At 42.3% G+C, this 23,648-nt stretch overlaps 2 protein-coding genes, 1 non-coding gene and 1 pseudogene across 4 annotated transcripts in view; 3 read left to right on the forward strand and 1 right to left on the reverse strand.

Moving 5' to 3' along the window:
- Positions 1 to 23,648, reverse strand: part of LUZP1 (leucine zipper protein 1) — an 88,768-nt gene that overhangs the window by 20,886 nt on the left and 44,234 nt on the right. For both annotated transcript variants that reach the window (XM_057699329.1, XM_057699337.1), the window contains exon 2: positions 7,347 to 7,452. The gene's annotated coding sequence lies outside the window, so the exon portion shown is untranslated. The remainder of the gene's footprint in view (positions 1 to 7,346; positions 7,453 to 23,648) is intronic.
- TRNAW-CCA (transfer RNA tryptophan (anticodon CCA)) lies at positions 885 to 957 on the forward strand. Its single transcript has one exon. It is a non-coding gene; the product is annotated as a tRNA-Trp (tRNA).
- LOC130831355 (eukaryotic translation initiation factor 1-like) lies at positions 3,511 to 22,801 on the forward strand. The gene is made up of 2 exons (XM_057699390.1): positions 3,511 to 3,639; positions 21,136 to 22,801. Exon 2 carries the CDS (start codon positions 21,299 to 21,301, stop codon positions 21,638 to 21,640), a length of 342 nt encoding a protein of 113 aa, XP_057555373.1. The 5' UTR covers positions 3,511 to 3,639; positions 21,136 to 21,298; the 3' UTR covers positions 21,641 to 22,801.
- LOC130831362 (60S ribosomal protein L37a-like) lies at positions 12,366 to 12,642 on the forward strand (annotated as a pseudogene).

A 23,648-nucleotide genomic window follows, 5' to 3' on the forward strand; every position in this document is an offset into this window, starting at 1 on the left:
TTTTTTCAAACGCCACCTTAGGCAATACCTCCTCCTGGAAGCTCCTGGAGCACCTCCTTCCTGAAACCCTAAGCTAGATCAGGGCACCTCTTTCTTGCGCTTAAGTCTGCTGTATTGGTCCCATCACAGTGCTTATCACAATGTATTCAAGTTGTATTTACTCATTTTATCTCTTCAGCTTGTTTCTTATTCACCACTGTATTCTCAGCACCTAGCAAGAAGCCTAGCACATAATTAATGCTTAAAATTCGATGAATGAATAGAGCTGAATGAGCTCCCTAATTAGCAAGTGTGTGGTCAGCCCTTTGGCACTAACCATTAACAGAAAGTAGTAAAAATGATGTCAAGGAGCTACTTACTCATGGATTACAATGGAGAAAACAACTGACAAGAACAGATACAGCCAGCACAGTTATCAGGTCCCATGGTAATGCTCTGAAAGGCCTTATCCCAAGCCCCAAGCCACCTGCACAGTGCTTCTCCCTGTTGGACGATGACCCATCTGGCTTTCAGGTCTATGTCATGGAAATGTGAAATAAATACCAGAAAACCACACCACTCATATAGGTTCTAATTACTGGAGCTAGTGTTGAAGCAGAAAATATTTTTGGATCATCTTCCACTCCTTAGAATGGGATTTCATATAGCCAAAACACAGCTGAAAGATCATTTAGTCCACTGACTTTCAAACCAGACTCAGCAAACCCCCTCTGGGGTCACCTGGGGAAAGAGAGCAGGGGCAAACGTCTGAGCAGGCTGAGTCAGGCCCTCTCTCTGTCAACCAAAGCGAACTGATTTAAGCTTCCTAGCATATTGGGCTTCCCCCATATGACTGTTACAAAAAAGTTCCACTGCTTTTATTTAAAATAAAACTGCCTGGGACTTCCCTGGTGGTCCAGTAGGTAAGACTCCATGCTCCCAATGCAGGAGGCCCAGGTTCGATCCCTGGTCAGGGAACTAGATCCCGCATGCATGCCGCAACTAAGAGTCTGCATGCTGCAACTAAGAGTCTTCATGCCACAACTAAAGATCCTGCAAGCTGCAAGGAAGATCCCACATGCCACAACTAAGACCTGACACAGCCTAAATAAACAAACATTTAAAAAATAATAAAAAAACAAAATAAAACTGCCTGTTTGGTCCAATCCCCTTATTTTAAAAATGAAGGAACTGAGACTCAAGATTTCTCCAGCAATTCAGCAAAGGCAAAGACTTTTGACTCTCTGCCCAGGACTCCTCTTGCATAAAAGCACTTCCCTACAAATTCTTAAGCATTTTTACAGTTAGGTGTTCTGATTATACACAGACCAATAACAACAGAAAGGTATAAAGGGTACAAATAAAGAACAACCCCAAATCGAGCATGACTATACGACAGACAATAATGTTAAGTACTTACTATACATGCTTTCTCTAGGAATCCCAGATCTATTTAATTAAATTACTTCTCTAAGGTTTTCTCATCCATACAAAGACAATATAGTAATCCTCAGGCAGGTAAAGCACTTAGCAGAATGCCTTGCACATTAAGTCACAACAAACAGTAGCTATTACTATTATTCTACTTAGCCTTCACAATAACGTTATGGGATCGGGACCCTCAATCTTGCCCAAGGTCACACAGTAAGAATAGCCAGATGGTGAACCCAAGTCTAGTTCCAAAGACCATATTCCTTTAAGAATGCTACCTTATTTGGCCAAGTCATTGATCTTCTCCATGTCTCAGTCCCTTCCTCTGAAAAAAATAAAAGAATATCAACCCCTGGGACTTCCCTGGCGACACAGTGGTTAAGAATCCACCTGCCAATGCAGGGTACATGGGTTCGAGCCCTGATCCAGGAAGATCCCACATGCCAAGGAGCAACTAAGCCTGTGCACCACAACTACTGAGCCTGAGTGCTACAACTACTGAAGCTCACACTCCTAGAGCCTGTGCTCCACCACAAGAGAAGCCACTGCAATGAGTAGCCCCTCACCACAACTAGAGAAAGCTCTCACGCAGCAACGAAGACCCAACGCAGCCAATAAATAAATAAATTAGGGGAAAAAAAGTATCAACTCCACCTACCTCACAGCAAAAGTTAAAGTCAGCAAAAGCTCTTTGAAAAGTTCTATGCATACCTAAGGTAAGTTTCACTAGGCAGAATTCTCCTAAAAAGAGTAACTCACTAAAATCAGCCCTTCTACCAGGGAAAATAAGGAAATGGATCGAAAATGAGGTTAGAGTGTCACTTATCTCTGACCTTTTGACCCTAAGCACAGCCAGAGAAAGAAATGCTTTGCTACCTCCAGGACCATCCACAAAGGGAAGAGATAGACGCTTCTCTTTCCAGTCCTCCTGCATTCCCCATCAAGTATAGTTTATCCAGGTAAATGCATCTATTTAGTAGACATCTATGGAATATCTATGATGCACCCAGCATTTTGCCAAGTGCTCGAGAGAGATCATTAAGACTCGACCCTTGCCTTTAAGGAATCAGAAAGCTAGAACCAATTATAAAACAAGAATAAAGAGGCCTCCCTGACCATCTCACAAAACACAGCACCTACTCTTCTGCTCCCTGTCCTCTTACCCTGCTTTTTCTTCACTCAGTGTATTTCACCACCCGATATGTGTGCACTGGAAGCTCGGAAGAAGTGATTAATTATGCCCAAGGGTGGGGTCTGGGAAGGAAACTGTTTATATTAAGCCTCAGAAATCATGGGAAAGTGAAGAAAGAGAAGGATAGTCCATTCTTTAATGCCAACTTCCTCTCCCACTCCCACCCCCAACACACACACCAGTGTCTAACTCAGTTCCAACTCATAATAGAAAGATACATCACCAACTGTTTCTCATTCAGAGTTCCATTCTGCCAAAGGTCTTGAACCCAGCTCCAAGTGGCCCTATCCAGCATTTTGGAGGCTGGCTCTTTTTCCTGTCCTAGTGGGCCAGGAAGGTCTGAAATAGGACATAATCAAACTTGCCCTTCCCTCTCCCCCAACACAGCTGCCATGATTCACTTCCTGTTCCCAACAGTCATTTAAAGTAGGGGATCAGCAAACTTCTTCTTTAAAGTTTGATAGTATCCATGTAAGTATATAACTTAGTTTGACAGCAAATATTTTAGGCTTTGTAAGGCCTAAGGTCTCTGCCCCAACTACTCAACTCTGCCATTGTAGTAGTGTGAAGCAGCCATACACAATATATAAGTAAATGACATGGCTGTGTTGCAACTAAACTTTATTTACAAAATTAGGCAGTGGGCTGCCAGTCTCTGATCTAAAGGAAAATGGGAGAACTATTTTAAAACAGCTTCCTCCTGACAGTTTGTAGTTACCTGTCTTAACGCCTTCGGTTGTCCACCTCTCACCATCACTTCTTAAGTGTTTCTATTTAATTACTGGACTTAAATGATTCTTCCCAGAATCACAAATTCATGTATTTTAGATATGTAAACCTCAGGGTTGGGAGCCTAACTAGCATGTAGAGATTCTCCAGGCTGGGAAGGATTTACAGATCATCTGATCTAACCTCTCACTCAATGAAGAAATGATCTAGCAAGTAAGTCATTCAGCTCCTATTTGAACAGTTCTAACGACACGAAAGATACTCATTTCATCCCAAGGCAACTCACTTCATCTTTGGACAGCTCTAAGGTAAGATATTCTATTTGTTTCTTCGTAGCACATTTCACCACTTAATTCCTTGAGAATTTGCTTACTGTCTGACTCTTTTTACTAGATCATAAGATGTATGAGGTCAGAAACGTGGTTTTTTGTATTTGTAGCTGTTTTTTACTGCTGTCTTTCCAGCACTTTGAACAGTGGTCCATAAAGGGTATAAAGTACTTGTTTACAGGGAGGGAGGAAGGGAAGGCAGGCAAACAAAACAATGCTGCATTTGGGGAACTTTAAGTAACTCAGCAGTACTGACACAAGAGGCACAAGGGGAGGAGCAGGGCAGGTAACTGATATGGCTGACAACATAAAAGCCCTTGAAATCTCACAGCAGGTGCAGAGGCTGAGGTGGTTAATATGTGAGGACTAAGTTTAGAATTCCCACATTCTCCCTTTTCCGCTTCCTTCCAAGCCTCCCCTGCCCCATTCTGATGGTGATCATCTTTCACTGCAGTTTTCTGACATCTTTTCAAAAAGCCCCCCCACAAAAGTGCACAGTCCTAAAACCTGTAGGTAAGAGTATCTCCCCTTATCCACAGGGGATATGTTTCAAGACCCCTGGTGGATGCCTGAAACTACACACGGTACCAAACCCTACATGTACTTTTTCTTCCTATTCAGTTGACCCTTGAACAGTGTGGGGGTCAGGGACAACAACCTTCTAAGCACTCAAAAATCCGTGTGTAACTTACAGTTGGCCCTCCACATATGCAGCTCCTCTGTATCCTGGGTTCTACATCCATAGATTCAGTCAACTGCAGATCATGCTGTACTATAGTGTTTACTACTTAAAAACATCCGCATATAAATGGACCTGCACATTTCAAACCCACGTTGTTCAAGGGTCAACTGGACAAAAGGACGGAGCAAGATTTCATCATGCTACTCAGAACAGCGCACAATTCAAAACTTATAGATTGTTTATTTCTGAAATTTTTCATGTAATATTTTTGTTGACCTGGTCCATCTTAAGCTTACGTTACCTTTTATTTTTTCATTTCAACTTGAAAGTTAGTTTCAATCAATAGTTTCAATTGTCTAAATATTTTCTACATCTTCCAGTTTGCAAACATTCACTCACTATTAATCTAACAGGTATGTCTCTTCTGTATCTTCATCCAAATTGATTTTCAAATTGTTAAACAAAATATAATCAAGAACAGTCCTCCAGAATGACACCAAACACAAGCCCTCTAGATAAATGTTGATCCATTCATCAGTACTTGTATATCAGCTGCATGCAAGCCAGCCCCAAATTTTCTTTGTCTTGGGATCACATGAGAAAATGTTAAATACCTAATTTTAGCACTTAAGACATATTACTGTTGTAGCATATTCCTGATTCCCCAGTCTAGGAACCTTTTCAGAAATGAATTGCCTTGATGCACCTCAAAGTGCTATATATATGGTAATTATCCCTCGATGGTGTGATTTTTTTTCCTTTATTGTTTAACATTTCAATAACAAACTTGTACTGATTTTACAGTTTAAGTAACATCATGGCAAAACTTAAAGAAAAAAAAAGAATTATCAGTTAGCATGAGTTACTCTTAGTGACTTCTAGGGTCATCCCTGTGTTCTTATCCTCTGCTCAGTTTTAGAATTTTACCAGGGATCACTGTCAAGTTTCCAATGATACCCTCAAGCACTTGTGACCTAGAGGTTAACTCCAGATAAATCAAACACCTCTACAGGGAGAATTAGAACTTGACTCTGCCTTCAAAAAAAATGTCCAGAATCCATTCCTTTCTGGCTACACAGCACGGCCACCCTAGCCTGAGCCACCATCATCCCTGCCCTGACTACTGACAGATAGCAAAAGCTTCCTACCTGGTCTCCCTGCTTCCGCCTTTGCCTACTTTTCCCTACCCTCCACAGTCTATTCTCCAACAGCAAACAGAGTAAGCCTTTTAAAACCTGTAAGCCTTTTAAGACCTAAGTCAAATCATGTCTCTCCCCTGCTGTCCACTCCCCTGTGGCTCCCATCTCACTCAGAATAAAGTGCACTCCAAAGGTCTTACCCCCGCTCTCAGGCCCTAGGTGACGTGCGTCCCATTACTTCTCTGCTCTCACCCCCGACTGCTCTTTCCCGATTCCTCCACTCTAGCACACTGGTGGCCCTGCTGGTCCTTGGACAGAACAAGTCACACTCATACCTCAGGGCTTTTACACTTGCTGTTCCCTCTGCCTGGGATGCTTTTCTCCCAGGTATCTCCCAGAGTGTGTTCCTCACTTCTTTCAGATCTTGGCTTAAAATATCACCTCATCAGAGGCCTTCCTGATGACCTTATATAAAGCAGCATTCTCTCAAAAAAAAAAAAAAAAAAGGAGGAACCTCTCAGCTCCCCATCACTCCCTATTACCATCTCACCCTGCTTTTGGTCTTCTGAGCACCTATCACCTATGGGTGTTATTTATTTACTTATTTGTTTATTTATATCTAGCTATTCTTTTTTTTAATGTTTCTACCCATTAGAATATAATCCTTGAGAATGAGCATTTTTTTCTGTTTTGTTTAATGCTGAATACTTAGCTCCAAGAACTATGCTAGGCATGTGGTAAGTGGTATCATCAGAACATAAGTCCCAGTAGCCAACAAAATACTCTATGTATGTAAGAGGTATGTGTAATAAATTTTATTGATGAAAATGATTACTTCCCCCTCCCAAGCTCACCAACTATACCAAAAAAACATTGGTGCTCCAATAAAAAGAGAGTAAAGTACCTTCAGAAAGATCAATGAATAAATGAATACTGGTTGCCACTCCACCCAACCAAAAATGAATTTCATTACCTACCCAGTTCCCTGAGGTAGGAAAAATGCTCCAGGGAAAGAAACAGAACAAGAATCCTGAACCAATTAACAGGGCAAGGATTTGCCTCGAAGTTTCCCACTCCCTCAAGAAGAGCCTGTCCTGTCCCGAACTATGCCTGTTTCCAGGAGGGGTTCCCACGAGAGTGAGAGGTCTTGCCAAGACCCCTATCCTACGTCCAGTCACTCCTGTGCCTAGCACCCATTTCCCAGACGCATTCTCTGGTTGCCCCATTGCTCTACCTTCCCAGGAAACCCTGCTCTAACTATTATACAGCTACCGCTGGTGACCAAGACCTCCAGGTCCTCTGGCCACTCACCACCTGAGTTTCTTCTGTTTCATTAGTACTCTCCACTGCCTTGGTCAACAACACCAATAAAATACTGGCATACAGAATCTGGAAAGGGCTAGGAAAAGGAACTAGCTGTCAGTCACTGCCTCAGCCAAAAAGTACTTTTCGCAAAAGAGAAACATTATACTGCAATGAAAATAACCCAGGTTTAAAATCTAGTCCTACCATCTACTACTTGCAGGAACTTGGAGAAGTCATTTAACCTCTCTAAGCTCTTTTCCTTGTGCTGAAAATAACAGCACTTACCTCATAGGGGTGGTGTAAATAGTAAGGGAAACAATGTCTGTCAAACAGGACTGTGCCTAACATACAGTAAGTATTCAGTAAATGGTAGCAAGGCCTATTTCTGAAGGTTGGCTGGTGGACTGAATGAGAAAATGAGTGAGGTACTTAGCACAGTATTTTGTTCAGACAAATAATGACTTTCCTCCCTCTCTTGTAATGGTGGGGAAATTGTAGAGACTTCAGAAACCACACAATCCTATCCAGTGTGGCTCTACAACACTGTACAACATACTTACCATTTAGGTAATTTAGGCTTTCTGTCAATGCTTCCAGCTGCTCCCCTGATGCTTGTTGTCTTGGAAACAGTCACTCACTATCTTTCAATGGCAGTTGCCTCTTGACCTGGAGAGAATATAAACAGAAGGGAAGAGACAGGTAAAACATGAATTGCACCAAGACTGGGCTGACCCAAAGGCCTGTCCCAAAGACCTTCACACACACTGCAGTGTCAGAAAAGAGACAAGGCAGGACCTGGATGTAGATCCTGACTGAAGGAAGCTGCCTATTTCTCTCCTCAGGGGAGAGAAGAAGTATGGCTCTATGAGACTTCCCCTTTCCTATCAGATGATATGGTCCCAGGACACTGTCATTCCTGAAATTAACAGACCTGCACATTCCCCAACAGTCTAAAAATCTGTATGACAGCTTACATTCAGGAAGGATCTCAGAAACCAACTAGTTAAATGCCCTAATTTTAAAGAAGGAAACTAAAGCTTGGAAAGGGTGAGTCACACACAATTGCTTAGGGCTAAAGCTGGGATTCTACTAAAAATAAGATGTTCTGGAATATGGGTAAGGAAAAAAACAAACAAACAAACATCTGTGAAGTGTCCACCACATCATCCTAGGCAATATGTTTTATGTTTTATACCAGACAACAACACAATAACGTCACCCCCTTACAGATGAAGAATCTAAATTTCAAGTCAAGTGACTTGTCCAAGGTTTCACAGCTTGTGAGTAAGTGACAGACAGGGTTTAAATCCAAGTCTGTCCAACTACAAAAGCCATGTCACCATGCTGACTCTCACTGGGGTGCCTTCTAGACTTGGTCCTCAAAACAGCCTTGAACCACACTATATCAATTAGAACAAAAATACAGCCTCTCTGTCTGGAAACTTTACGCCTGGTTTTGTAACAAGCCTTCTACAGGAGAACTGAAAAGCATCCTAACCCACTGAGTCTTACACCTAACGCTGGAGAAGAGTAACTGAAGGTAGAACATCTGGGTCAAACTTCTGTCTATCCCAGACCTGAGGAAGAACAGAAAGATGGCTTCTAAGCTAGTGGCATAACTAAAGCTTTTGTACATCATCTTACACTCACACTATCCCCCTCCTTTCATCACAACTGCCCATCCCTCCCTTACATATCCCACAGACCACCGTGAGGCCTCCTTCCAAGGCTGTTGATCCCTTTAATCCAGCCAGGACCAAGGCTGCTGGTCCCTCCACCACCAACCCCATAACGAACATACAGATACAGAATCTACCCTACCTCCATCCTCCTAGGGAGCTAGAAGACTAGAATTAAGACAGAGAAGTAATAAAATGATAGCTTTTTGAAAATGGCTTTAGAAGCTTGGTCTCAGCTAACTTTTACAATTCTTTCTCCAAATATTTATCCTCATATACCCTATACCATGGCCACACTGTCCTCTGAAATCTTTACATACAGTAAGTCCCCTACATACAAACCTTCAAGTGGCAAACTTTCAAAGATACAAACATGCACTCGCCTGTCCAGTCATGTAAGTTAGTTCACGTCTGGCGTACACTGTCACATGCGTGCATCCTCTACAAATGGTTGTGCTTTTGTGTACTTTCCTGTACAGTACTATCTAGAGTACAGTAGTACAGTATCTTTATCTCAAGCCCAGGATGTCCGGAAGCAAGCATAAAGGCAGCAGTGATGTAGCTGGTACTGCTAAGAAGCGCCACGCGATAACGATGGAAACAAAAGTGAAAATAACTGAGATAGCGGAGTGAGGAGAAAAGATGGTAAACACTGCTCATTCTGTTCAACCATCAGCACATTTCTAAAGAACAAGGACAAGATCATGGAATATGTGAAGTCTGCTGTGCCAGATGTCAACGATAATAATCAAGAAGCCTGGAAAAGTGATGGAGGAGATGGAGAAACTTCTCAGTAAGTGGATGCAGGATCAGCATCAGTGTCAAGTCCCGCTCAGCTTAATGCTGAGTCAAGAGAAAGCCAAAAGCCTTTATGAAGACTTGAAGAAGCAGCATGGCAAAGAATCAGAGGGCGCATCTTTTAATGTCACCCATGGCTGGTTTCATCAGTTCAAGGCTAGAGCCAACCTTCACAATGCAAAAGTAAGTGGTGAGGCAGCCAGTGTAGATATGGCAGCTGCCTGGGAATTTCCTGAAACACTTTGAGAAATTATTGGCGAAGGCACATATTTCCCCGAGCAGGTATTCAGTGTGGATGAGACAGGACTATACTGGAAGAGGATGCCAGACCAAAGTTACATCAGTAAGGAGGAAAAGTTGCTGCCAGGCTATAAAGCAGCAAAGGATAGGCTAACTGTTGTTTCATGGCAATGCTTCCAGTGATATGAAGCTGAAGCCCCTCTTAGTGTATCATTCAGAGAACCCAAGAGCCCTTCAAAACATAGCCAAAGGCTGTCTCCCTGTGGTGTGGAAGAGTAACCCCAGAGCCTGGGTTACACAGGCTGTTTTCCAGGACTGCTTTTTCTACCACTTTATCCTGGAGGTAGAGAAATATTGCTTGGAGAAGGACATCCCATTCAACATTCTTTTGCTGCTCTACAATGCTCCAGGCCACCCCCCATTCATGGATGACTTTCATCCCAGCATCAAAGTAGCGCATCTGCCACCAAATACTACATCACTAATCCAACCTATGGACCAGGGAGTTACAGTGACTTTCAAGAAATGTTATTTATATCACACTTTTTGTCAGGAAGCAAAGGCAAATGACAAATCAGGAACAACCTTGCAACAATTTTGGAAGGATTATAACACCTACAAAGCCATAAAAAAACGTTGACTCTGCTTGGCGTGAGGTCACGGCCGTCACCATGAATGGGGTTTGGAAGCACCTTTGCCCAGTTTATTCGTGATTTTCGTGGATGTGAGAAAGTGTATGAGGAGTCCAAAGAGGTCTCCAGCAACTCAGCACCCCTCATGAGAAGCTGCAGCTAGAGCTGCAAGAGGACGACTTCACTGAACTCCTTGCTGTGCAATACAAGGAGCTTGCTAATAACAACCTGATGGAATTGGAGGCCCAGAAAAAGAATGAAGAGGGACAAGAGGAAGAAGTAACTGAAGAACCGAAGAGATTCAAGATGCAGGAAATGGCAAGGGGATTTTCTTTATTTGAGGAGGCACTGTTAGTTTTTGAAGCTCAGTACCTGAACTAGAATGGTACACGGAGGTTCCAGCAGCCATTTAGAATGCAAGCTAGTGCTACTGTGTCATCTATGATGAGAAAAAAAGAGCTACTACCAAGACATCACTGGATTGTTTTTTCAAAAGGGTAGAGATAATTGAATCCAGCAAGGAACCAGAACCTGTGCCATCAACGTCAGGTGTGAGTGAAACTGCTGCTTGCTATCCGCCTCATATTGCTGAAGATCCTTCAGCTCTATCAACTCCCACCCCCTCTCACCCTCCTCCAGGCAAGGGATAGTTTAGTTATTTAATTCTGAATGTTTTGCCAAAATAAAATTTGGGGCTAAAATTACATATTCATACACAATTTTAATATATAATTTTAATATAGTCCACATATATATTATATATGATATATCCAGCATGTTTAATAAAATTTTTTAAAATGGCTTTAAAAAAGATGAGGGCTTAGGACTTCCTAGGTGGCACAGTGGTTGGGAATCTGCCTGCCAATGCAGGGGACACAGGCTCGATCCCTGCTCTGGGAAGATCCCACATGCCATGGGGCAACTAAGCCCTTGCACCACAACTATTGAGCCTGCACTCTAGAGCCCATGAGCCACAACTATTGAGCCCATGTGCTGCAACTACTGAAGCCCATGCACCTAGAGCCCGCACTCCACAACAAGAGAAAGAAGCCACTGCAATGAGGAGCCTGTGCACCACAATGGAGAGTAGCCCCTGCTTGCTGCCAACTAGGGAAAGCCCGTGTGCAGCAACAAAGACCCAATGCAGCCAATAAATAAATATAATAAATTAAAAAAAAAAAAGAGGGCTTGAAGCCTCAAGCCAATAAGACCTAAGAGATAAGAATTATTGATAAGCAATGGAAACAGCTAGAAAAGAAATAGAAAAAAGGATCTGTACCAGGGGCAGCATCCAAGGGATGGCTTGGGTGGGCATGGGAGAAGCAGTAGTTCTCTCTCCCCCTACCACATACCTCCAAAAAAGAATCAGTCTAAGCAGATTAAGTGTGGTTGCTATTCAAACAGCATCAGGACTGGCCCACAGATCTTCTGTCCTGCCCCCTCCACCCACCTTACATACACACACACACACACACACATATACACATCCTTCCTTTGCATAGCCTAGAACCTTTCCTACATGAAAATTCTAAACTCCTAACAGTGACAGCAGCACCTCTACTGAAAGCTGCTGCCCCCATCACCTACTGCCAAATTTGCTGGCATATTAATAAAGCCCAGGAGCCTATTCTTTTCAAAAGAGGATAAAATACATTGCCAAAAATCAAACAAACAGGAACTCCAGATGATCCTGATTTGTTTTCAACTGTCATACAGTCTTCTCCTTATTTCTAAGGGCAAATGATTTCTTTCCTTTGCTTCTGAATGTCATTTACTTCTTGCATCCTCAGGGGACTGGTCCTCTGTCCCCAGAAACAAAGGATGACTATAAACATTCTCAAACTCTTTAGTGCTGCCCCTTCACAGCCTTTCTAGCCCAACAGATCCAGCCACACCACTTCCCTTAGGCATCTCTTCTGAGGCTTCTTGCTATTACCGTTGGTGGTGATAGTGGGGGTTCTGTGTGTATAGGATGTGTGTCTAGAAGAAGAGATAAAAGGACCCTTACAGATCATGGAGAGTCCAATCGCCTCATTTCCAGAGGAGAAAATGAGTCCCAGCAAGAAGAAGAGACTGGCCCAAGGTTGCAAAGCTAGCTGAAGTGAACACAGTTGAGTCCACCTGAGATAATTAACAAGCCACAGGAAGGAAATGCATCAGTCCATCCTCATTTCATTGCTGAAGATTAAAGCTCTCTTACTCTCTGGGCTTGGACCTAGATTGCGACAGCATGGCTAAACACAAGAAAGTCGGAATCGTGGGTAAATACGAGACCCATTATGGTGCCTCCCTCAGGAAAATGGTGAAGTAAAACTGAAATCAGCCAGCACGCCAAGTACACTTGCTCCTTCTGTGGCAAAACCGAGATGAAGAGATGAGCTATGGGCATTTGGCATTGTGGTTCCTGCATGAAAACAGTAGCTGGTGGTGCTTGGACCTACAACACCATTTCTGCCATCACAGGAAAGTCTGCCATCAGACAACTGAAGGTATTGAAGGACCAGTAGACGCACCACCGCTTGAAATGTTGCTAACTTAAATGGGTTAATTTATGTAACAAAAAAACAAAACAAAACAAAACAAAACAAAAAAACTCTCTTAAATGTGTATCACTTTTGTTCCCAAAACACTTTTATAATGGATAAAAATGCTAGTACTGAGTTCTGCTTCTAGTACATTCCTCCCACAGATAAGCAACTAAACACTGAATAAAACATAAAAAACAACTATCTGAAGTGAACAATGGCTGGCAGATTTTGGAGAGAAGCTGAAAACTGGAAGAAGGGACTGGCAGGGGAAGAATTCCCCATTTCTGGAACTTTGACCTGAGGGTTGTCCAGCTGAAGTTCCAATTTAAAATTAAACTCTAGGCTTTCTGTCCAGAAGACAGAGAGACCAGAGCAGCCACAGACAATGAGAAGAAAGAAGAGAGCCTGAGACAGAGAGCCCGGCTTCCGTGTGACGCCCTGCCCAATCTCCAGCTGACCCCTGAACCATGTCCACACAGGGCATAACCCAAGGACCTCAGCTAAGGGCAAAAGAACTGGACTGAGATTTGAACTGCCACCCACCACAGGTGAGACAGAACGTGCAATTTTGAGTCTAACCAAGTTAACTGCCTGCTAAAATAAAAACATCAACAGAAACCAGAGTCTCCACAACATAATTCACATGCATCCATGTACAGGACACAATCCCAAATTATATAAAGAACTAAAAGAACTAAACCTATTTGCAAGAGAAAAGACACTCAGCAGAAGGCAACTCTAAGATGACCCAGATGTTGGAATTATCAGACAAGGATATTAAAGTAGCTATTATAATAGCTATTAAAAGCTGAGACACTGAAAAAAAATTTAAGTGGAAATTTTAGAACAGAAATGCAGGATCTCAAATTTAAAAATTCTCTGAAGAAGCGGGCTTAAGAACAGAATGGAGATGACAGAGAAAAGGGTCAATGAAACTTGTAGATCAAACTGAAATAACTGGGTCATCCGCAGTCTCTAGAAAAATCACCCTCAGGCCTTTCACCAGAGTGTATGCAGTGATTACTTTCTGTTACCAGAAAAATTGATATCAGAGAGAACCAGAATGACTAGGGATCACGGAGAAACCATTACCTGCAACTCTTGTGGACCAGGCCACCCCTCATCCACTAATTAACCTCTTGTGGTCTTTCAAATATAAGCAAAGAAGAAAGTATAAAGGTAGAAAATAAGAGGGCAGGATAAAAATGTGCACCTGACATAATCATAATATCCAAAGTTCTAAGAGTCAAATCTAGTGGCCCATTGTGTGTACTGGGAAGCAAGGAGATGGTAATGTTTTCCTCTATAACTGCTGAGGCAGCATTCTCAGGACTGTTGGTGAAAAAATCCAGGAGGGATTTTAATGTTTTTTCTGCCCTATGTGGTGTCTTCAACAAAAATTCAACCTGGTAAACAGGCTACTAGCAGGATGGGGTGGGACCAGTCTGTGGTCTGGAGCTGAAGAGTACCAAGAGCTTGGTGAGAGTCAACCTAGTGCCACCTGGATTGGCGAAAGCAGCTAACCTTAGTGCCATCACTGACTAGTGTCCCACACTCAGATCACCATGTTGGAGTTTGGCTGCAAAAGACATGGCAACTTCTGTAAACCCTGCCTTTTTCTCATGCCCCTCCTACGCACCCACACCACCTGCCTGCAGGGAAGAGAATCCAGTGCAAGTGCTCGTTTCTCAAGTGCTGTCATTAATTCTTAAATTGTGTTAATAATAGAGATTTCAACACTTATCTATGATGGAGGGCTACTAAAATGATGTCTTTTTCTATTTCTCCCAGGATAACTTTTTTACCCATTACCTCTTAAGATGAGAAGAGGATACTCTTATCCCCCATATGACAGATGAGCAAACAGACTCAGACTTATGACCCTTTTAGGAAAGCCAGAGACAGGACTGGCATCCAGTTATCCATATCTGAGCTTCAGGGTTTCTTCACCTCACTAAAGAAGTCTTACCCAACATACACCCAAAAATATAAACAAGACTGGAACTGGAAAAGACTTAAGAACTTAGTATTAATAAACAATTGATAAAACTAGCTTGCGATTAGCATATCTATCTAAATGCAGGCCCTCAAGGAGGCCACCTGGCTCAGCTGCTTCCTTTCCTAACTAGTAGGTTATAATTGAGACTAGGCTTCCTTGCAATTAGCCCATGTTTGTGGGGTTAAGCAACAGAACCACATGCCTGAAATTGTTGGTTATTCATCTGCTTTAACAAAGTTGGCTGAAGAACATGCTGGCTGCCTTTACCCTCTAGAAGTCTATAATTAGGGTATCAAGGGGCCACAAGGATTATATCAAGTAATGGCAAATGTAGTTAAACAGAAAGTCACAGAAATTACCCTAAGGAGAAAGGAACCAAAGTGCTTTTATTACCTAATTTAATCTTCACGGTAATAACCCTATCAGGAAAATACCATCGTGTTTATTTTATAAATGAGGAAAAATTAGAGGTTCAAAGTCAATAGCTGATAAGTTGTTACTGATAAGTGGATTCTCACCTAAGTGTTTCTGCCCCAAATTCTGCTTTCTCATCTCCATTATACCTCCTCTATAAAGAATACTCTCTCAGATCTCACCCTCAAAAAAAGCCAGTCCTGATCCACAGTCCAAACATCACAAACCTACATGATGTCGATGAGCAGTCTGTTCATTTTCATTCATTCATTCATTCATTCATTCATTCAAATACTGACCGACAGTGCATCAAGCTATGGGAAAAGCACTGGGGATAAAACAGATTGTCTTCAAGGCACTGAACGATACAACAGAAAAGCAGTGATTAAAGAATCATATTAAATATCAATATAAAATCTATGAAATACAATTAATAGAAAGTGACCCACTGGAGGAAGTCTAGGAAGGCTCCAACTAGTGGTTAGCACGTTCTAAGTAGAAGAGGGAGTACAGTGAGTTTGAGGAACTAAAGTAAATCTGTGTAACCAAAGACGGGAGAACCAATAAACACAAGAGATGAGATGAGGCTGAAGAGATACAGTGAGAGCCACGCAGGCCCTTGGAGCCCCAATTGTGGATCTGGGTCTTTATGCAAATAGTTTAAGTCATTTAAGTGTTAAATAGATGTATGGTGTGTACATTTCAAAAAGATCACTCTGCCTTCAGTAAGGCAACAGATGGAAGGAGGTAACGCTGATGCCAAGAGATCAGTTAAGGAGGCTAGTTCTGTGGTCCAGGAGAGACAATAGGTAACAATACTGGGTTCATACAGGGCACTTACTATGTACCAGGCACTGTTCTAGGCAATTTATATGAATTAACTTAATCCTTGTAACAGCTCTGTGAATGAAATACTACTATCAGTACTAAACAGATACTACTATAAGGTTGAGTAACAACGGAATTACATGCTCCCCCACCCCCCTTCGCATCCTCACTTCCCTCATAATCAGTCCCCTGCAAACAACTTTAATTCACTTCTTCATTTTCAACCAGTAAAACTTCAATCCTTGTTAAACCAAACTAACAACCTCTCCAGGCCTACACCAACGCAGCTAAGTTATAAACTAAGTTGTATCTCTAGAGAAAACATAACTACATTGACTGGTATCATTTTAAATTTATCACCACAAATTTCAAAGGGGTCCCTCAATGCTGCCAGCAATCCTGCTGGTTCACTTTTCTACTCCCCAAAATGACTCTCACATCTTTTTCCCTCTCGATAAACCTCCAGCCCCCATCAGCTAAAGACTTTGCCACCAAGACGCAACATTCAGAACATCATCTTCCTAACTCCAAACCTAACAACACACCAACATTCTGCTTTCCCTACTGTTACAATGAAGAGTCTTTGTTGATATATAAAGTACGTACAACCTTTCTTATCTATTATGGATCCAATTTCCTCTTATATTCATATGCAGTTATCCCCACTCTCTCTTACATCATCATTTTTCTCTCTTTACAGACTCACACCCATCAGCATACAAACATGCTCGAGAATGAGGCTACTCGAAGTATGGTCCACAAACCAGCGCTGGCTCACAAACTGTTACCATTAGGGCTGCAGAAATTGAGAGTAAGCATATAGACATTTGTATAGCAAGCTGGCATTGTTGCAACATCCAAGCATATGGTCAGAGGACTTCTCAAATGGTAGACCAGGAAGGGTGCTGGTGAACCACACAGTGAGTTATATGTGAAGTGAGCAATGTACAAATCATTCACAGCACTACCACATGCAGGTCCCGGACAGATTAGATCCGAGGCCACATTTGAGAAGCAAGATTTTAGAATTTCTCATCTTAAAAAACAAGACAAAAAAAACAAAATAAACTCTCTTGAGCTCTTTTCACTTCCTCCAGCTCCTCCAGCCCCAATGTCTCTGCTTCCCTTCAAAGCAATACCTCTTGAAGAGTTGCCTACACTCTTCATTTCCTCCCCTCTCATTCTCTCAGTTCACTCCAACCAGGCTTCTCTTCTCAACACTCCACCAAAACTGTTCATCAGGGTCAAAGGCCTCAATATCACCAAATTCTAAGGTTATCTCTTTGTCCTCTAAATAGCATTAACACAAACAACCACTCTTTCTCCGTCGAAACATTCTTCCTTGGTTCCAGGATATCATACTTTCCTGATCTTCCTCCTATTCCACTGGCTCACCCTTATTCATCTTTGCTGGCTTCTCTTCCTCTGCTTGATGAGGGCCAGTCTTAGACCTCTTTTGTTTATCTGTACCCTCCTTCCTTTGGGTAATCTAATCCAGTCCCATGACTTAATATCAATGACTTCCAAAGCTTTTACTTCCAGCACTGGCCCCCTTGAACTCCAGAAGCATATTCAACAAGCTACCTGACATCTCTACCTAGACATCTAATCAACATCACAAATTCATGTATTCTCATATACTTCTTTTTTTTCACATCTTTATTGAAGCATAATTGCTTTACAATGTTGTGTTAGTTTCTGCTGTACAACAAGGTGAATCAGCTATATGTATACCTATATCCCCACATCCCCTCCCTCCCACTCGCCTCATCCCACCCCCTAGGTCGTCACAAAGCATCGAGCTGATCTCCCTGTGCTGTGCTGTAGCTCCCCACTAGCTCATATTCTTGATGGTCTTCACCTCCTAGTCTTCTCTCCCCAAACCCATTCCTCTTCAAATCTGCCCCCATCTCAGTTCATAGCCACACCATTCACCCAACTGTCCAGGTCAAACATCTGGAATTATCCTGGATTCTTCCTTCCCTCCCATCCCACGTGCAAACCCACCAGCAAGTCCTATCAACATTCTACTTCTAAATTTTTTTCAATCTGTCCCTCTGCCCTCTACATCCCCTATAAAGCACCCTAAGTTGAAGCTCCTGGACTCTCACCCTACCAACTACAACAGCCTCCCCTTAAGCCTCCCTGCTACCAACTGTCCCCATCCTCCAAATAATGGCAAATTAAATTTCTAAAAATTTAATCAGATCAAGACTCTACCCTGCTTAAAAACAACAAAATCTCTAATGGCTTTCCCTTTCACTTAGAATAATCCAAATAATCCAAATAAACCATAGCCTACAAGGCCCTACGTGATCCAGCCCCTACCTACCTTTCTGACCTCATCTTCTACCAGGTCCCCGCCTCACTTCCTGTTCCTTGCGCACACCGTTCATTCTTGTCTTAGGGCCTTTGCACTGTTTCCTCTTCCCTTTGTACAGCTGGCTCTTTTTGGTCACTGAAAAGTTAGCTTAAATTTTACCATCTCTATAAAGACTTGACCAGCTGATATAAAGCAGCCCTCGCCCTCTCACATATTACCCTGGCTTATGCTCACCTTAGCACTCAACGCTATCTGACACTTTGTCTATTTGTTTATTGCTTGTCTCTTCCTCCCACCTCTATCCCCACCTTCTGTGTAGCTCACCACTATATCCCCAGGGCCTAGAACAGTGCCTGACTGACAATAAACAGATGAGTCTAGAGCACAGGGGAGTGAGCCAGGCTGGAGACACGCATTTATGAGTCATGTGCACAGAGGTGTGGCTACTAAAGCCAATGGAATGGATGAGATCACCCAGTGTCCACTATGAGGAGAGAGGAGAGCCAGGGAGAAAACACTTAATAGCTGAAGCATGGAGGATGAGCCTGCAAAAAACAACAGAGAAGTACGAGGAAGAACAGGACAGTGTTATGTCACTGGAGGCAAGAAAAGAGAGTGTTTCCAGAAAAAATGGGTGGTCAACAGTGTCAACTTCACTGAGAAAATAAAAGACGAAAAATATCTGTTGAATTCAGCTTCACGGAGGACATTAGTGACCTTGGTAAGAGGTGTTGCATGAAATGATAAGGGCAGAAGCCAGACTGGAGCAGACTGAGTGAGTGGAGGACAGTGAGTTATAGACAGCTTTTTAGAAAAGTTTGGTTGTTTGAAAGTGAAGGAGATGGATTAAGGAGAATGCAGAGCTGAGGAAGAAGAATTGTTCTGTCTGTTTCTGTTTAATGGAGGCATTCATCCGAGCACTGCTGCAGTCACAAGCTGCAAGTCACCCAAAGGTTTCACACCCTTACACCCCGCTTAGGATGCCACTTCCCTTGGACTGATTTCTAAATGCCCAGAGTATCTAGAAGTTTTTGTTTACACATACATCTCATTTCCCTTACTACAATGAAAGATAAAGCTCCTTTCTATATTCTTTCACTTGGTGCTGTCAGGACAGAACACTGGGCTTTCTTACTAAAGGTCCTGAGTTTTAAAGGTTTTCTGCTGCCATTTTAACTTCAAGGCACATTTGGGGGTCATTGTTATTTCTACCCCAACAAGAAGGTTTTTTTTCCATTTTATAGCCCCTAGAGCACTTCCCTTTGTTTCTATTCCACACTCCCTCTCCACCCTGCCTGCTTCCCAGGCAACACACTATAATGGAAACAGTACACACAGTCTTGGGAGTCAGGGAAAATGGGTTCCCACTATAATTCAGTCACATATCAGGTCAGGTGACTAAACTTCACAATCTCAGTGTTTTCAAGTGGATATAGAGATTATAATCTCTAAACCTCATGGTGATGTTGTAAGGGCCATACGAAAATACACATTAAGTTCCTAAGCACAATCATGGTTCCATAGTGTAGTAGTCAGCACGTCTGCCTCACATTAAGTGCCTAAGCACATAAGGCCTAGCATAAAATACATCCTATAAATGTTAATTCAATTTTCTTCTCATGACCATTCTGATTAAGCCTGACATCCCCTGCACAGGTTTATTTAGTTTCATTTTTCCCTCTGTCTATGTTCACCAGGAAAAGGAGAGGAACCTTGAGAAGTTAACTTGCCCAGTTCCAACTGAAAGAGTTTTAAAGAAGTACTAAAAGAGGTGGATGGGTGGGGCCAGAGGTGTAACCAAGCAGCACTGAAAGGGCAGGGAGGATTCCCGAGTAAGAAGAAATAGTCAGGCTCCCTGCCAGGTTCTCCTGTGTCCCCTCCAAGTCCCCCTTCCTGCAGCTAAGGCTGTGTCTCTGTATCATGCTCTTTTAGTAAGTCATGCTTGCCAACAAGTCTCAAATTGATGTCTTCAGTATTAAAAACAAATAAAACAAAACAGCACTCATACTCACACACATACTGTGCTGTGCAAAAGGCAATGGAATCCTGAGCCCTAGTCTTGTCTCTCCAATTTACTAGTTCTGGACCCTTGTAGGATTATACTAATTCTCTTATTCAGAGAAACTTTTACTCAAAGTTTCCTCGTTTGTAAGATAGAAATAACAACCTGTCTTGACTACAAGATTGAAAGGATCAAATGAAGTAATGTGTGTGAAAGTACTTTGCATGCTATAAAACATGGTTATTGTTATATTATAGGTACACAAAGCAGTTACAGAGTCTACCTTTGGCCAATTTAGGTATAAGTTTGACTGAAAAAGTTGCCAGTTTTGGAGTACTCTATTCTATGGCCCAAGACTACCTATTTCCAACCCAAGTCCCTCTGTCCCTAGTAGCTGAAAAATTTATAGTCTAATTCTACTTGATTCCCTTACCTTAGCAAGGTTTCTTGAACTTCTCTAAGTGCGTCCGTGTCCCCAAAATGGTAAAGACCACGAGACTTGATGATCTCTAAGGGCCCTTTTGGCTTGGACATTCTAAGCCTCTCCATCCTATGCTCTCAAAGCACTTGTCTCTCCATTTGAGCAACTTCCAGTCTACTTTGCATTATACCTTTATCTTCTATCATCTCCTAAGGAGAGAGAAGAAGGTTGTCTTACTGAGTTTTATATTCCCCACAGCACTTAAAACATGGAGCTTTGTTTACAGAAAGTACTCAAACATTATTGGCTGAATTGATTCAATGTGATTTCTCATTTTTTGCACTTATTGCCCATACCACACACTAATTATAGACTATCTTCTTATCCTTTAATATTCTTTTTGTAGCTCCACAGGCCTAGCACAATGTGAAACACATAGTCTATATTCTTTTAAGGACTGGTGACTGGTTCATTTCTTGATTAAGGTAAAAAAGCTGAGAGCCGGCCCCAGTCACTGAGCCACCGTCGAGGACTCAGCAGCCTCCCCCTCAAGCCCCCTCGCTTCCCGACGCTCCGTCCCCCCTGCCCGCCTTCTCCAGCAGCCGCCTTCTGCAGGCCGTTTCCACCAAGGAAAAGGAATCGTATCGTATGTCCGCTATCCAGAACCTCTACTCTTTCGACCCCTTTGCTGATGCAAGTAAGGGTGATGATCTGCTTCCTGCTGGCACTGAGGATTATATCCATACAAGAATTCAACAGAGAAACGGTAGGAAGACCCTTACTACTGTCCAAGGGATCGCTGATGATTACGATAGAAAGAAACTAGTGAAGGCGTTTAAGAAGAAATTTGCCTGCAATGGTACTGTAACTAAGCATCCAGAATATGGAGAAGTAATTCAGCTACAGGGTGACCAGCGCAAGAACATATGCCAGTTCCTCGTGGACACTGGACTGGCTAAGGACGACCAGCTGAAGGTTCATGGGTTTTAAGTGCTTTTGGCTCACTGACGCTTAAGTGAGGATTTCCTTGCAATGAGTAGAATTTCCCTTCTGTCCCTTGTCACAAGTTTAAAAACCTCACAGCTTGTATAATGTAACCATTTGGGGTCTGCTTTTAACTTGGACTAGTGTAACTGAAAAGAGCCCAAAAAAAAAAAAAGCTCAGAGCCAATCAACCTATCCTACCTATGATCTTTAACAACTGCCTCTGGTTACTGACATATATAAACGTGACATTTATCAGACTATCATAGAAGGAAACTGTATAACGGAGTTACTACACAGATAGAAGCAAATGGAACACAGGGGTTAGAGGCCCTTTTTCTCCCCAGTGGCATCAATAAGGTGGTAAAAAGGCAAACACTGATAGTCAGCAGACCTGGACTCTAACTTCATCTTGGGGCAGGGGCGGGGCAGTAGTGATCTTCTAAAACGGCTCCCAATGATCTCCACCTCCTGGTATTCATGTTCCTTTGGGGCTCTGCCCCCGGAGTGTGGCCTGGACCTAATGACTTGCTTCTAATGAAGAGAATATGGCAAGAGTTATGAGATGTCACTTCTGAGATTAGGTATATAAAAGACTGAATTCTTTGCTGCTGCCTCTCTCTCGCTCTCGCCACCTCTTGCTTGCTTTGATGAAGTGAGCTGCTATGCTGGAGAGGCCCACATGGCAAGGAATTGAAGGTGACCTCCACCCACCAACCGGCAAAGAACTGAGGGCCTCAGTCCCATGCCCCGGAGGAAATGAATCCTGCCAATGACCACTGAGAGAACTCTGAAGTCGGTCCTATCCCAGACACACCTTGGGGTGACTGCAGCCCTGGCTGACACCCTAATGGCAGCCTTGTGTGAGACCCTGAAACAGGGGACCCAGGTAAGTCCTGCCCAGGCTCCTAACCCACAGGACAGTGATATAATAAATGCATACTGTTTTATGCAGTTAAATTTTGTCATGTGGCAACACATAACTAAGACACCCTGTATATTAAAAAAAAAAGTAGGGTGGGTAGATGGAGAGACCCTATGGATTAAAAGATTCTTAAAAGATGTATCAATCAAACACAATATGTGGACCAGATTCACACAAACTGTAAAAAACAAAACAGATTTACACTGATACAGATTACATTGATAAAACAACCAGAATTTGAAGGACTCAATATATGATATTAAAGAATTCTTGTTAAATTTTTGATGTGATATTAAAATTGTGGGTTTTTTTAAATTTAAAAAGCCATTAACTTTTAAAGATACATACTGAAATGCTTACAGATGAAATGATACGTCTAGAATTTGCTTCAAAATAATACAGGATGCGGTAAAGTGAATGAGGGTATAGATGAAACAACATCAGCCTAAGTTTATAACTGTTGCAACTGTGTGTGAGTTTATGGGAGCTGGTTATGAAGTTTCCTTTTGTTTAAATTTCAAATTCTGAGTGATGGGTAAAATCTAAGAACCCAAGGGCCCTTCTAAGTTCTGACGATCTATGATCCCACAACACCTCAAAGCCTATGCTCTGACCTTCCCTAGGTTTCCTGAATTGGATATACCATTTCAGTCCATGCCAGTGACCTACATTATCACTTTCCCACAAAAACCCTGTTGAGCAGCCACATCTGATAAGTTAGTTAAAATAAGATTACGGAGTGATAACGATGGCTAATTGCTAGAAGGTACTTGACACAAACTAGGAGGAACCACCCTAGGGCTTCCTCAGGTAGGAATCCATCACTTGTTGCATTTTATTGTGGCCAGCTTCAGGACACACCAGTCTCTGGCCAATACAGGTATTTTAACATTTCCCCCCCATGCTGTGTACAAAGTTAATTTTTTAATCCCTTACAGTTTTCTTTCATTACACCTAAAGTATCTTGACTGTTATGAATGACCTATTTTCTAATTTCCAATTTTGTTCAGCTAATTAAAAAAAATCTCAAGGTCTACAGTTGCACAAGAAAAGAATAGGGAAGAAATCATACCTGCTTTTCCTTGTCAG

Source organism: Hippopotamus amphibius, chromosome 1 (assembly GCF_030028045.1).
Source record: "Hippopotamus amphibius kiboko isolate mHipAmp2 chromosome 1, mHipAmp2.hap2, whole genome shotgun sequence".
Lineage (NCBI taxonomy): Eukaryota > Metazoa > Chordata > Mammalia > Artiodactyla > Hippopotamidae > Hippopotamus > Hippopotamus amphibius.